This window comes from Delphinapterus leucas, chromosome 1 (assembly GCF_059928025.1).
Source record: "Delphinapterus leucas isolate spDelLeu-1000000601 "Yukka" chromosome 1, BTC_Dleu_Yukka2, whole genome shotgun sequence".
Lineage (NCBI taxonomy): Eukaryota > Metazoa > Chordata > Mammalia > Artiodactyla > Monodontidae > Delphinapterus > Delphinapterus leucas.
In genome coordinates this window covers 7,786,471-7,802,170 of record NC_143129.1, presented here as the reverse complement: position 1 = coordinate 7,802,170, position 15,700 = coordinate 7,786,471, and the positions used below count along the sequence as shown (strand labels likewise).

Genomic DNA, 15,700 nt, shown 5'->3' with positions numbered 1-15,700 from the left:
TGACGTCTCTGATGTGGAAAAATAACTAGTCCCTAGTTGATAACATCTTCAAAAATACATTCCACGTGGATTTAAAGTATCAATAACAGAAAAAGTAGAGGATACTATTTCTCTATTCTTGGGGGTGTGCGGGGGGAGCCTCTTGTAAACTTGGGAGAAATTCCAAAGTCGTGAAGGAGAACGTTAAGATTGACAGGTTTTACCGAGTAAATACTTAGAACTTCTCTGCCGCATAATACATTCCGAATAAAGTTGAAAGTCCAAAGACAGGCTAGGAAAAAGTATTTGCGACCTGAATGGTCCAGAGCTCATGTACCTAATAAATAATGAGCCCTTACAAATCAAGAAGTAAAGAAAGGTGAGCATACCTAAGAGAAAAGTACCAATAATTGCCAAACATACAAAAGATGCCCGTCCTCAATCAGAGAAATGCAAAGCCTGAACAAGAGTGGGGTTTTTAACCTTCAGACCGATACAGATCATAAAAAGGCAATGATGTCTAAGGTTGGCAAACAGTGTGGGGAAACAAGCACCCTTGCTAACATTCTTGGGGGATGTGAAAGTTGCTGCAGCCTTTCTAGAGAGCAGATAAGTGATTGATTATTCATCAAAACTTAGCATGAGGTTGCTCTCGGGCCCAGTAGCCCCACGGTGGAGAATCATCCCTGGAGACACACAAGGTTGTAGCGTTGTTTGTGACGCCAAAGAATAGGAAGCAGTGTAAATTCTTACCAAAATTACATTTTTGGTAAGAATACGTACCAAACCGTAGACGCTGCTTGGGAAACAGGAGGGGGAGAGGGTACTTTCGACTTTAGATACTTTGTAATGTTGGGAAATGTTAAGGAACACCCCCCCTCCCCCCATATAACGTTTCTGTTTGAAACCACCACCCTCCCAAAAAGCAGCCACAAAGGAAAGACTAGAAGTCCTGTGCCGGATGCAGAGCGTGAGGAAGAAGTTGGAGCCACAGGAAAATCAGGATTTTTGCCTTGTTCAGGGGAGAGACATGGTGGTGTCCGAATGGGAGCGGAGGCCACCAGACCAGGAGGGTAGCCTTGAGAGACAGCTTACAAGTAGCATGTGTACATTTCTGCCACGTGGAGGAGAGGAGCGCGCAGAGCACTTACTCAGAGGCTGCTCTGAAGTCTGAAGCTGCGTTGCCGAGCCGATGATTGCGACATTTTCGAAGGCAGGACACGAGGAAAAGGAGCGTGCTCTGAGCAGGAGACAACGAGTGTCTTGAGCATAGATCCTCAGGAAGTATCTGAGTGACAGATGACTTGGGTTCCGTCAGCTCACCTCCGGCCTGGACCATTTGTGCTTTCTCACCAAGGCTCGTCTTCCATAGCCTTGAGTTCTGCTCCTGTTCGTAGGGAAATATTATTAATATGTAAACTGATATAAGCAGCAGTTTCTGACGGTTGTTCTCGGTTTGTTTCCAGAGCGCTCACCTGGCCATGATGGACACCCTCATGATGGCTTACACCGTGGAGATGGTCAGTGTGGAGAAGGTGGCCGCGTGCGCTCAGCAGTACTCGGCTTTCTTCCAAGCCACAGACCTGCCCTATGACATTGAGGATGCCGTCATGTACTGGATAAATAAGGTAGGGATATGCTCCCTCGGGTAAAAAAAAAGTCTCAGAAGCAGAAAACATCACACATCCCCACTCTGCTGCACACTGAATGTTTGTGTCCCCCTGCCCCCCAGTTCATATGTTGAAGTCATAAGCCCCAGTGTGGTGGTGTCAGGAGGTGGCTAGGTCGTGAGGGCCTGGCCCTCATGCGTGGGACCTGTGCCACTGTCTTTATCAAGAGACCCCAGAGAGCTCCCTCGCCGCTTCTGCCGTGTGACAAAGCGGGCTCACCAGACACAGTCTGCTGGCGCCTTGATCTCGGACTTCCCAGCCTCCAGAACTCTGAGAAATACATTTCTGTTGCTTACAGACCACCCAGTCTGTGGTATTTTTGTTGTAGCAGCCTGAACGGACTAAGACAGATTCCATTAACTCTTTTTGTTTGAAATCAAAGTGAAAACGAAAGCTGTGCGATCTTACTTGAAATTTCCCGTTCCCTTTAGACTTAAAAATATATATATACTGTTAAAATGATGGAAATAGATTTTATGTATTCCACAGTATCTGTAGTTACATTTAATGATTAATCTAGTTCATATTAGATTATTAGAAAATTCAGAGCCCTCCACGTAGGGAACTAACTATACGTTGCAAGCGCTCAGTAAGTATTTTTTATGTCCAGGAATGAAATAAGCTTCTCATTTCCAACTAGATGATTTTTAGGTTTGCTTGGCTGACTTGCATAAGACTATATAGATTGTAGATTCCTCCTCTTGGAAATTTTTATAGAGCTGTGATTACTTATTTGTGCTCTGAAGATGCTCCAGTTGTCGATTTATCGCTCCCTTTACCAATTTGAATAGTTAATTCCTCTTGACTCTCTTTCGTTTACAACTGTAACCCCAGAGAAAATCAAACCTTATCTGTGAGCAAGACAGACCTGAACGGATTTAAAAGAAGTTACATCTTCAGGTGTCCCCCCCTTGAGTGCTTGCATGGAGCTTGTAACAAGAAGCTAAGTGTGAAGACTCCTGCGTCTGCCATCGTGGTCCGTAGTATCAGTGTCAGTGTCAAAGGCCCATGTGGCACTCTGCCCTCCGCTCGTTAGCTGTAGGGATCACGGTCCTATCCTGGACCCACTCATCGTCAGAAACCACGTGACCTTCACGACCCACCGCAGACCTTCCGTTCTTGTTTAACTCTTTTCCCTCACTCTCACACCCCCACTATTAAAAATGTTCACCTTTGGCTTCCCTGGTGGTGCAGTGGTTGAGAGTCCGCCTGCCGATGCAGGGGACGCGGGTTCGTGCCCCGGTCTGGGAAGATCCCACATGCCGCGGAGCGGCTGGGCCCGTGAGCCATGGCCGCTGAGCCCGCGCGTCCGGAGCCTGTGCTCCTCGATGGGAGAGGCCACAACAGTGAGAGGCCCGCGTACCGCAAAAAAAAAAAAAAAAAAAGCATCTACTGGGAGCTTGTAGGTCTGGGCTGGGGTGGAGAGTCTACGTTTCTGAGACGCTCCTGGCAGTGTCCCAGCGCTGGTCTGTGGGCCACACTCACGCTCCTCCATCACCCGACTCCCTCCCTGTCGGGTCATCCTCGTAAGAATAAGGCTGCTCTGCTGTCTCCCGTCCTGGTAAACAAAGCTTCCCCACCCAACTCGGGCCCTGTTTCTCTGCACACAGGACCTCGCCATCCCCTCCCCCACTCCCACCCTGAAGCCGCTGCTGAGGCCGCTGTAGGCTCCCGTTCGGACAAATCCAGTGACTGCTTTAATGTCCGCGTCTCGAATTCACATGTGAGCCTTGTGAAGCCTCGGGACCGCCAGGCGTTCTCCAAGCCCGGGCGCCACGCCACCTCCCTGCCGGGGTCCCAGCAGTTGTCCCCTCCCTGGGCTCCGGGACCCCTTCCTGCTAGCACAGTGCAGGCCAGCCAAGGATCTGTGGCAGTTTCCGTGTGGGTTGGGGTCCCCTCCATGAACGAGTCCTTCCGGCCAGGCTGCTCCTTGGTACCCAGCCACGCCGGTGACTGCCCCCTTTGCTCCTCAAGCCACCGAGGCTGCAGCTCCCTGCTTGAGTCCAGCCACTCAGCCTCGCGCGGGTTGAGGGCAGAGCCACGCAGGCCGACCGCACTCGGCGCGCTCCTCCTTCAGCGGCTCGCCCTCCCGGTCCTGCCGTCGCGTCCAGAGCTCTCCTCGGTGTCCCTGGGAAGCTCCGGGTGACACCTGCTGCCTCAGCAGGACCAGGGCCGGGACCCCCAGGATGTTGCTTTCAGGCCACTCGGATCATGCTGAGTTCACATTTTACACTGAAAATGTCAAGTGGACCAGTGCCGACAAAGTACCCCCCAGCCCGACCCCTGTGTGCACCTCCGTCCCAGGTCAGGGCCACTGTTCCTCTTCTTCCCTCCCTCCCTTCATCCCAGCTGTGGGGATCACCTCTGGCCCTTGGACGCGATGCTTCCCGTTCCTGGGTGGCCCATCGCCCAGCCTTTTGTGCGGCTCGGTGCCTCTGCGCTTATCATTTCTCAGCTTGGATGGCGCTTTCTCCTCGCAGCCTGTCTAAAGTAGGCACCTGGCAAGTCTTATTTTGTACTGTGATGCTCTGTTTCCTTTATAGCACTTTTCAGAGTTTAATCCTTTGAACAAACTAGAATAATCGATATGAGGACAAGTACTGTGCTCATCTTTCTTTTTTAGTGCTAAGTGCCTGGACTAGTGCCGTGTTTGGCAAAGCGATGGTGTTTAATACATCGAAGAGGGAGTTTAAGCCACAGAATCAGGCTCGGCACTGTAGAACTTTGGGAGTCTACGGAAAATAAGGAGATCACCTGATTCAGAATGTCCAACACCTTTAGGCAGCCGTGTCCACCCTCTTCAGTTTTCAGGTCATGATTGGAACCAGTTGATTGAACCTGCACCTCAGAGTAGCTTTTTCTCGCTGGTTCCACCAGCCCCGGCGTGCATCGGCGTCTCTTCTCTGGGTGTGACGTCACCTTCCGCTCTCCAGTGGAGTACGTACCGCTTCTTCTGGCTCTTATTTTGCCTCATCCTGACCTAGTTGCCTTTTCTTCTGGATAATACAAGTATTAAAAAAAAAAAAAAAAGCTACCATAGAAAAATGGGAATTACGTGGCTAGAATAGTTATCAGCATTGTTGACTGTAAATGAGTTTAAACTTAAAAAAAGCAAGATCACAGAGGACAAGATTGTAATGGCTAAGTCAGGAGAGGTACACAAGAGTTGTGAATACAGGAACCTTCTGTTACTTGGCCCTACCTCTCTCTAGTTCCATCTGTAGCCTCCCTTGGGTTCACCAGGCTCCAGCCTTACTGTTCTCTTTCACTCCCTCAAACACCGCAGGCTTTCCCACCACAGGGCCTTTGCTTGTGTTTCATCCTCCTCTCTGTGTCGTGGCTGCAGCTTCAGAGGCCACCTCTGGGACAGCGTCCCTGCCAAGATAGGTCTCCCCACTCCCGTGATTTTCTACTCACCTCTTTATTGATTTGTACCACTCCTTACAGATTGCTTTTGTTGGGGGGGAGTTTTTCACCCTTTTTTCCTTTTTTGTTCCGTCTCCCTTGTTCCATGAGGACGGGGACTAGACTGTATTGATGCACCATTGTGTCCCTATAGCCTCTTAATGTCCGGAGTTCAGTAAGTCACTGTTGACTGTGTGGATGAGTAAGTGAAGGAATAGTGGTTCAGAATGCTCACGTGTGACCAATTTGCTTTTCGGAGAGAATCAGATAAGGACTTTTTAAAAAATCATGAAGATATTTCCAAACTGACAGATCAGTTACAACTACCTGATATTGAATTTGAAAGTGTTTCTTTTTTAACTTTAAAAAAAAAAAAAGAAAGAAAAGAAAATGCTAAGAAAAAGGACCAAACCAAAAACCCAGAAAAAGTTATAAACTTTCCCAAGTTTGGGCCCTATCAACCCCTCCCCCCCATAATTGGTAAATCCGTCAAAATGCTTCAAGATGCATGGACGTTATGACGCCTTTAACACATGTTGCCGGGACAGAACATTTTAGTTATTTTGGCAGCGTGTCACATTCAGCGGTAGCCCTTCCTGTTACGAACTCCTGGACATGTTTGATAAAATGCAGTTGGAAAGGTTTATGCTACAGAGCTGAGCATCAGAGACAGAAAAGGAAACTGTCGGGTGCCAGAAACAAAGCGGGGCTGCAGGCTTTGGTGGCCTCTCAGGGGCCGTGGAGCCTCTGCCGGGGCTCGAGAGCCGCTAGATGCCAGATGAGACCGTGGGTTTTGCCGGTTACGGGAAGCTGGAACCGTGACCTCTGTGTAGACCCACCAAGAGCTCGCGCCCTCAATGGAAACGAGCACACCAGCCGCGATGTCGTTGCTCATAAGTGCCCCCTGGAGGCGGGCCTTGTCGGTGTTGGTATCATCAGTAATGCAGGGGTCCCAGCTTTGCCACGGGGCTACTTCCACGCATGGTTTTACGATGGCTGCGGTGATTCCAGAGGTCGCACACGTGCAGTCATAACGATGTCCAGCAAAGATGAGAGTAGGGTCTTCTGGGCGCTGCTGTCAGCAAAGGAACCTTCCCCCGGAAGGTCTCCCCCAGGAGGGTGGTTCTCAGGCCCACACCTAAACCACCCCCTGGCGAGAAGATGCGGCCTGTCGGGTCGTCTTGGGCTGACTTTGTGTCTCCCTCCAGGTCTGGGGAGGAGGCCTCCTGGACTGAGCGTGGGGTGGGGGGGCGACAGATGACCAGAAAGCCCAGTGCCAGGCCAGTGGTATCTTCCTGGCACCTGGCAGACCAGCAGAGGTAAAGTTGCTCTGAAGGTCACTTCTACACCCAAACCGTGGGAGTCCCCAGCAGTGGGGGAGGGATACTCTTCTCGCAGATGCAAAAGTACCAACGACAAGCGTTTAGGAAATGATGAAGATGCCGTCACGTACACGGGAGAGTCAGCAAACCTGACAAACAAGGCCCACACGCTGAGAGCTGCAGAGAGGAGAGCAGCCTGAAAAGACAAAAATAAATGCTTGAGTGGCTGAAAATAAAACACGGAATAAAGGCCATAGGAAAGAATAAGGCAGCGTGGAGGGTATATTGGAAAAAGAATAAAATATAACTTCAGGAATTGAAGATTTTAGTCGTTGAAATAAAAAACAGAAGATTAGACATAGTTGAAGAGGGGAGTTAATTAACGAGAAGAAATTACCCAGAATCAGCCCAGAGAGATGAGATGGGATATATGACACTGAGGTTAACAGACTTGCCTAGAGGCCTGATTGGAATTCCAAAAGGAGTTAACAGGGAGTGGGTGGGCTGGGGAGAGAATAATTGAAGAGACGATGGATGAAAATGTTTTACAATAGATGAAAGGCATAGACGTTCAAATTCAGGCACCATCGTGAGTTGGAAGCAGGAGAAATTAAAATAAATCCACGCCTACATATATAGCAATGAAACTGCAGAATCCACAGATAAAAAGACAGTCTCTCTCAAAGGAACGCGATAGTAGACATCTCAGCAGTAATAGTTGAGCCAGAAGACAGTGCAGCAAAATCATCAAAGTGCCGAAGAAAAATAACGATGAACCTAGAGTTCTGTACTTTCGCCCAGGACCAAAGTTGTAATCGAGATTTGTTCAGACAGAGGTGGTTTATCATTCAGACCTTTGCAGAAGGAAGTGCTGAAAGGTTGTACTTCAGGAAGAAAGAAGGGGAACCTGGAGGAAGAGGTGGGGTGTAGGAAGCAATGATAAAAAGGGGAGTTGGTGTGCACATGGGTAAATCTAAGCAAGTGTTATTAAAAAATCATCATCGTGCCTAATTCTGAGGCCCTTAAAAAGGAAGAACTATGTTGCTAGGTTAAAGTAACATGAGGGGTGAGAGGAGGTGATTTGAATTAAAGCCTTTCTACGGTTTTTGTATTATTCAGGAGGAAGGAAAAAGTATTGACTGACTTTTAGACTTACATCAAGGCAAGGATACACATGACTATTTTGTATTTTTAAATGAAAAAAAATTAAATAAAAGCTAGTGTCCATTTTTAAATTAATGGATATTTAAAAATGCATGTGACGTTTTAGCACATTTATTTTTAATTCATATGCCAGCGCCGGCTGTGCGTTGTATGTTCTCTAGTTCACTGGTCCTCAGCACTCGTTCCAGTGGTGAACTGCCTCCAAGTCATGATGGGCTCTCTGATACACACACATCTTTAACTTTTATCCGTGAGTTGCGCAAAGAATGTCATGACTCAACTTTAGTGCTAGAACTTTCTAACCAGCATCTGGGAACTGGCTTAAGAATTACTAAGCTAATTATCTCATTTATCTGTCTTGTGTACCCAGGTAGGTTAAATAACTTGAAGTGACCGGGTCTTGTACTTTCCGTGTAGCTTCCCTATTAGAAAGTTAATGAATTATCAACGTGTAAAATTTTCTTATAATCATGAGTTCGGTATTTTGGATGATTTATGCCATTGCATCAGCTTAAAGTATTTTGAGTAGGACTTGTTAAGGCCCTTACAGACATGTAACTATCTGGAATTACGTTGGGGGTGTATCGTTTCTAAGTAATGGTAGTGGTTTCTATTTATGGGGTCTGTGCTCTGTATTATGCACTTTACTTGGTACATTTTATACATTATCTCTTTTATTCTCTGTATTAGTTGTTTTGCCGTAATAATTACCACAAACTTAACTGCTTAAAACTTCTGGTAGCTCAGTTATTTACTCACTTATTATAATCATCTCAGGATTACCAGTTTCTGTGGGTCAGGGATCCAGACCTTGCTTACCTGCATGCTCCATCTTCAGGGTTTGTCACAAGGTTGGCTCAAGGTGTTGCCCAGGCCTGGGGTCTTATTGGAAAGTTTGGGTGTGGAGGGTCCACTCCAAGCCCCCATGGTTGTTGGCAGGGCTTAGGTCCAGCAGTTGGGCGGAGAGCCTCGGTTCCGTACTGGCTGCTGGCCGGAGGCTGCCCCCAGCTCCTTACCATGCAGGCCTCTCTGTAGGGCAGCTCGAGGGATGGCTGCGTGCTTCCTCAAAGCCAGCAGGAGAGAGTGGGGCTTAGTGTGCGAGACATAAGCGCCAAAGTGGTATCCCATCCCTTTAGCTGTATTCTGTTGGGTAGGAGCAAATTATAGGCCCTGCCCACACTCAAGGGGATCATTGGGGACCGTCTTAGAGGCATCGTCTCCAAACCTCTTGTGAAGTAGGTTTTATTCCAGCTGGCAACGAAGGCTCAGGTATCAGGAAATTATTAAGATCGTGGTTTGTGAGTAGGGGTTTTGAGTCAGAGCCGGGTCGCTTCTGCTTCTGCTGTCTCTTCGGAAGAGTGTTTTACACTGCCAAGTCGGTGCCCTAAGATCTTAGAGCACGGCAGCCTACTTGGCAGTACAACCCAAGATGAATCTGTGTGTTGGTTAAATTCCTTCTAACGCCTCGGAGTGTATCGTAACTGTTAGTTAAATTTATCATAAATTCAAATTCTTCAGTCTTTTTTTCTTAGGCACTGAACTGAATTTTAAGCAGCAAGAGGTTAGAAAATTATTGATTTAGTTTAGAGTTACAGTGGTTGATAATACCATTCAGAGTTTCCAGAATGCCATTATTAATTAACTTGAACATTTGCTTATTATTACTGGACTGACCTTAAAATCAGTGACTCAGAGCCCAAACTTGTCTAGACTATTCTGAAGAAATACTTTTGCACTAGACCAAGTGTCTCTTAATCATCTTGAATTATGGGTTGTTTGAACAATCTGATAGATAAATCAGACCTTCTCCCTAAGAAGTTCCCATATGCAAAAATTTTTCATGTATTTTAACTGTGGCCTTATGACCACACTAAAACCTACTCATGATCCAGGGACATGCCTATGAGATCACAGCCTAAGAATTTGATTCAGGGCTTCCCTGGTGGCGCAGTGGTTAAGAATCCGCCTGCCAATGCAGGGGACATGGGTTCGAGCCCTGGTCCGGCTCAGAGATCCTACATGCCGTGGAGCCACTGAGACTACGCGCCACAGCTACCGAGCCAGCGCTCTAGAGCCCCCAAGCCACAACTACTGAGCCCACGTGCCACAACTACCGAAGCCTGGGCGCTTAGAGCCCGTGCTCTGCAACAAGAGAAGCCATTGCAATGAGAAGCCTGCTCACCGCAATGAAGAGTAGCCCCTGCTCGCCACAACTAGAGAAAGCCCACGTGCAGCAACGAAGACCCAACGCAGCCAAAAATAAATAAATAAATTTATTTTAAAGAAAAGAATAAAAGATAAGGAATACATTTGAAAAAAAAAAAAGACTGTTTGATTCCGAGTGTTTTTGAGGAAAATAATTTTCACTTAGCAGTTCTAAAAGAGATTGTAAACTTTTTACTGAAAAAAGTTTTATTGTTTCCCAAGCATTAAAACAGAAGTTATCAAGTACCTTTTTTTCCCCCTAGCACTCCAGCTAGTACCTGACATGTACTAGGTACTCAACAAGTATTTGGTAAAGTCATGAATTTTAGAATTTCAAACAGAACACCTGTAAAATACTTTTTTCTGGTTGGGAAAATGAAATTCTGTTCATTTGCATGGTACTGGTATTTGACATCAGAGATCTGAACACAGGCATTTTAAGGTACATGTTATTTTACTGTTATATTTGACTATAAATTCAAATTAATGTTTTTATATTTTAAGGTAAATGAACATTTGAAAGACATAATGGAACAAACACAGAAATTGAAAGACCACCACACAGTGGAAGCTTCAGGAGGCCAAAAGGTACATGTTCTTAAGAAAAAAAGGCGCCTTTGTGAGACCCTGTGTTCATATGTGTGTGCTGTTTGGGGAAGCGTTAAGAGTGTGTTCATCAAATTAGTTTTTGGTGATCTTAACTGTACCGTAGAAAGCCTTTCCATAAATACCAAGTAAGTAGCAGTGCAAAATGAAGGTTAATTGGATGACGGTGTTTAGGAAAATTTGTTAATGACTAGAGCTCAGCTTCTGACATTCTTTTGGCAAAAAATAATGGGTTTGTCTTTGTTTGGTAAAATATATGAAACAGGAAAACATTTTTCAATATATCAACCTTATAATGACTTGTAGTAAGACCAGCCTCTAAAATTACATTCCAGGAATTATGAGTTGTACATATGGTTATTTTGTGAAGGAAGAAGAAACAACACGGATTAATTCTTTAAACTTCTTGAACAGGCTTTTAGAGTTTTTTTTCTCCGAACAAACACTTGTGTGTTTGTGTTTGTTATATACTAAGACCTAAAGTATATTTCCTACATCTTTTAAAATATATTATAATGAGAGCCCTTTAAACATGTTGTCTAGCATTTGAATTGAGGTATAAGAAATTATCGTATGCAGAGACTTTATTTTCCATCTGGGTTATTTTAAGTCTCTTCATTATTATACAGCACTTCTGTTCATTTTGGGCGAATGCTGCTAGTTACTGATACTCTGTAAGAGAGGAGACCGGAGGAGGGAAAGGGAAAAAGCTGGTTTGTGCATCACCAGCTTCGCCAGGCAAGTTGTGTGGAGACCACCTACACTTCTGTCTCAATCTGGTGCTCGGGATCACAGTGGTTTCCCTGGGCTTGATTCTTGTCTTTGTTGACCACCTTCCCCAGTGGAGATCTGCACCCGCTTCCCTGCTTCCCCCAGCTCTGCCCCCGCCTTGTCCCTCGAGTCCCCCAGCCCTCTCCAGTTTCCCCCCTTGCTCTTTCCCTCCCTTTAGTAGTAGAAATCCTTGCCCTGGAGATGGATTTAATCCTGCCCCCCTCACCCCCCATTTTGCTCCTGGCTCTAATCAGGAATAAGGTTCAGCATCATCCTGTGTTACAGGATTTCCATGGAAACCTCGTTTATTATATATATGATTGAGTTCTGTAGCTTTGCATACACATTATGAACCAAATGGGGATTTTATATGCTGACACAGGATCCAGTAAACCTTGTTTCTATGGAAAAAAATGCTATTTGTGTTCCAAACAACTGCAGATTAAGTGACCTTTAAGAAAAGCAAACTGTGGTATCCGGACACTACTGGATCACGTCACTCTGACTTTTTCACGGCACTTGGCCCACGGAATTGTACATACTGACCTCACAGCCAGTATTTGCTGAGTGAGTGATTGAGTAAATGAATGAATGAGTGGCCTTCACTTAAATATTTGGGTCAGTACACATTTTTACTTGAGCACAAGCATAGCATTTATACCTTCATTTGCTTTTTTTTCCTCTTTTATTATTTGTTTTCATTTACTTTTTTATTGAAGTCTAGTTGATTTACAAAATGTTGTGTTAATTTCTGCTGTCCAGCAGAGTGACTCAGTTATACACATATATACATTCTTATTCATACTCTTTTCCATACGGTTTATCCCAGGATATTGAATATAGTTCCCGGTGCTGTACAGTACGACCTTGTTGTTCACCCGTCCTATATGCAATAGTTTGCATCTGCTAATTGCAAACTCCCACTCCATCCCTCCCCCATCTCCCCTCCCCCTTGGCAACCACAAGTCTGTTCTCTGTGTCTGTGAGTCTCTTTCTGTTTCGTAGATAAGTTCATCTGTGCCATGTTTTAGATTCAATACCTTCATTTACAAATGAATTTTATCCTTTTTCTCACTGTGAAAATCTTTGTGAAGGTAAGTGTTCATTTCACATAGTCTGTGAAGTACAGGGGTCCTCATGAAGAGCACACTGCCAAGCACAGAGTAGGTGATGAAGCCTTGCTTTGTTACCCAACAGTGGGATTTTGGGCATTTGAACTATTTGGTTTGGCTAGAAATATAATCATTTTATTCTTGATTTACATTCTTGTAAAAACAAAATTCTTCCTTATAAACTTTCACATTTATGTATATATTTAAACATTTTTAAAATTCAGAGATGGTACCATAACTTTTTTTTCTCCAAGCAATGTTTTATAAAGATGATTTGGTCTGAAGAAACTTACACATTAGTTAGATATCCTAGTACCGTGATTTTAATCTTTGCCTGAGTACTATGAAAATTAGATTTCTTCAGCAGCTTTATAGATCAGTAGTCTTGTGCATTTGGATACAAGACCCTACAAAGATTTGGATTGGTATGGATTTAATATAACTTGTTAAGAACATTTATTTTGAAATATTTCTGATTTAACAAAAAGTTGCAAGAATAGTTCAAAGAACCCTTACATGTCCTTTCCCCATATTCATCAGTGTAACATTTTGTGTGCTCTGTGCATTACATGTTGCACACACAGACGTATATATGTGTACATTTTTCTGAAACATTTGAAGGAAGTTTGCATGTATCATACCCCTTCACCCCTAAATATTTTAATGTATATGTCCTAGGAAGAAAGCTATTCATTTACATGACCACAGGATAGGTAACAATGTCAATAAAGTGCTTTGATCAGACTTACAGCCTATGCTCTAGTTTTGTCAGTCATCCCAATTGAACTTTATATATTTTTCTAGTCCAGGGTCAGGTAAGGTATTTAGCTGTTGTATCTCTCATCTTCTTTAAACTGGAACAGTCCTCAGCTTTTCTTTTTCATTCGTGACCTTGACATTTTTTAAGAGTACAGGTCATTTTCATAGAATATCCCTCAATTTCAGTTCTTCTGATATTTCCTCATTGTTAGATTAAGTTGTGCTTTTTTTTAGCCTAGAATACTATGTAAAGTGTGTCCTTTTCCCAGTATTGTGTCCAGAGGCGTGTGATATCCACTTGCCCCTACTAGGTGGTACTAATTTTGATCAGTTGGTTAAGATGTTGTTTGGGTTTTTGACTGCGTGATGATTATTTTTCCTTTCGTAATAAGTAATTTGAGAGGAGGGTACTTTGAGACTGTAAATATTCTGTTCCTCTTCAGTGTTTCCCCACCTCCTAGACTTAGCATTTATTGACGATACCTACTTCAGTTACTTTTTACTATGGTGGTTACAAAATGGCAGTTCTCTAACTTTATCATTTCTTCTACGTTTATTAGTTAGGATTCTATTATAAGCAAATTTGACCTCATCTATTTATCAATCTGCCTATCCTCTCTTTATTATCTGTATGAACTGATGGATTCTTATTTTATTTGATGGGTTATAATCTGTTTCTGTCCATCATTATTCATTTGTTCATTGATTCGTTCATTCCCAGTTTTATTGAGATCTAATTGACATACAGCCCTGTGTAAATTTAGGGTGTGCGCCATAATGATTTGACTTACATACGTGGTGACCACAATAGATTCAGTGAACATTCATCCTCTCGTATAGATACAGCATAAAGGAATAGAAAAACCTATCTGTTCCTTGTGATGAGAACCCTTGGGATTTACCCGCTTAGCGGCTTTCCTGTATAACATGCAGCAGTGTTGACAGAACGCTGCACATCACATCCCTAGTACTTATTATCTTGTAACTGTTTGTGCCTTTTGACCACCTTCACGTAATTTCGTGTGCATTTATTTTTGAAATCAACTTTGTTGTGGAATAATTTTAGATTTACAGAGAAGTTCCAAAGATAGTACAGCTTCATCCAGTTTCCCCCAATGTTAACATCTTACGTAATCGTGGCCTATTTGGCAACACCAAGAAAATAGCATTGGTGCATTATCATTGACTAAACTACAGACTTTATTTACATTACACCAGTTTGTGTACTGACCAGCTGTTTTACCAGTGTCCCTGAACTGGGGTTTGTCTCCTGTGTCCTGTGATGAGGTTGGGCCTGTGGGCCTTTTGAGAAGAACGCCACAGAAGTGGCTTCACGTCTCATCACGCCACATCAGGGAGCACGTGGCATGAACACGATCTGTCACTGATGGTGTCCACCTTGACCACTTGCTGAAAGTGGTCTCCTTCATTGTAGAGTTTCTGTTTCCCCCTCTGATGCTCTTTTCTTTGGAAGTGGGTCGCTAAATCCACCCCATGTCCCAGGAGAGGGAGGTTAAGCTCCCTCCCTGAAGGGAAGAGTGTACACACCATCTGGAATTCTGTAAGTGAGATTCGCACTTTCTCCATTTATTTATGTCCTTCAGCCGTTTATTTCTATCAATGTGCATTGGTGTGTGTGTGCTCTGTACTTGGTGTTGCAATCCAGTCTGTGTTCATTTGTATTGTTATGGGCTCCTGTGTATGTATGTGTTGTATAGTTTGGGTTACGATCCAGTCTGTGCTATTGACTTGTTGTTCAGTTTTTCCAGCTGCAGCCACTGGGAGCTCTTTCAGAGTTGTCTGAATTAGTAAAAAGGTCAAGTATTGAATATTTTGCAAGAAATGCAGACTCATTTGAACCACGAGAGACTCCTTTGCTTATCTCCTGTTTTGTACAATCCATAGTAATTTCTTATTATCATCAGTTTCTGTGTTATGGATTCTTCTAGTCTCAAAAGCAAGAAAACTCCTGTTTTTGAAAATTCTGTTATTCACTGGGAATCCTGACGCGTTCACAGGGGCTTCCTGCTCTTTGGTCCTGCTCGGGCACTTTTTATGGCTATTATACCTGCGGCTGCCAAAAACTTTTGGTTAAACGAGAGATTCAAATACATGCAAAAAAATTATTAGGGTTATTCTTCCTGATGCAATAAGAAAAAATTATTGGAAATATTATCTCTTTGTGGGAAGCTGGTATTTTTCTGATTCTTGAGATGACATTTTTCTGATTTTTGAAGTTCCTGAAAATACCTCATTTATATTATTTTTCCAAATAATGTTATTTGTGCTATTAATTTCTGTAGGAAAAACTTTCTGCATAGAAGTTGAATATGAATTTTAACTCAGACCCCATTTAGTTTGGTTCACTTCAACAAATATTTATTTAGGGCTGCCAGAAAACTGTGCTAGGAAATACCAAGATAAACAGTTACAAATTATGCTCATATTATCTGAAATTATGGGCTTATTGTATATTCATCTTCTTAAAGACATAAAATTATATTCTTTGGAACACCCCTAGATAGTAAAATTAATAACATGTACGTTCTCTTTGTGTTAGTAGCTACTTGCCTTAGAGACTCTATAAAAATACTAACTGGTGAGAATTGCCAACTGGTTTTTTTATCCCCCATTAATTGAAAGAAATTCTTTATGTCATTAAAAGAAATGATCATTGTGTTCAATTCTACATTGTTATTTGCTTTTA

At 43.6% G+C, this 15,700-nt stretch overlaps 1 protein-coding gene across 10 annotated transcripts in view; it reads left to right on the top strand.

Moving 5' to 3' along the window:
- CAMSAP2 (calmodulin regulated spectrin associated protein family member 2) overlaps nucleotides 1–15,700 on the top strand; it is a 102,741-nt gene that overhangs the window by 54,958 nt on the left and 32,083 nt on the right. For all 10 annotated transcript variants that reach the window (XM_089906223.1, XM_089906240.1, XM_022562043.2 and 7 more), the window contains 2 exons: nucleotides 1,446–1,607; nucleotides 10,250–10,333. In XM_089906223.1, coding sequence (XP_089762349.1) covers nucleotides 1,446–1,607; nucleotides 10,250–10,333 — 246 coding nt within the window. The remainder of the gene's footprint in view (nucleotides 1–1,445; nucleotides 1,608–10,249; nucleotides 10,334–15,700) is intronic.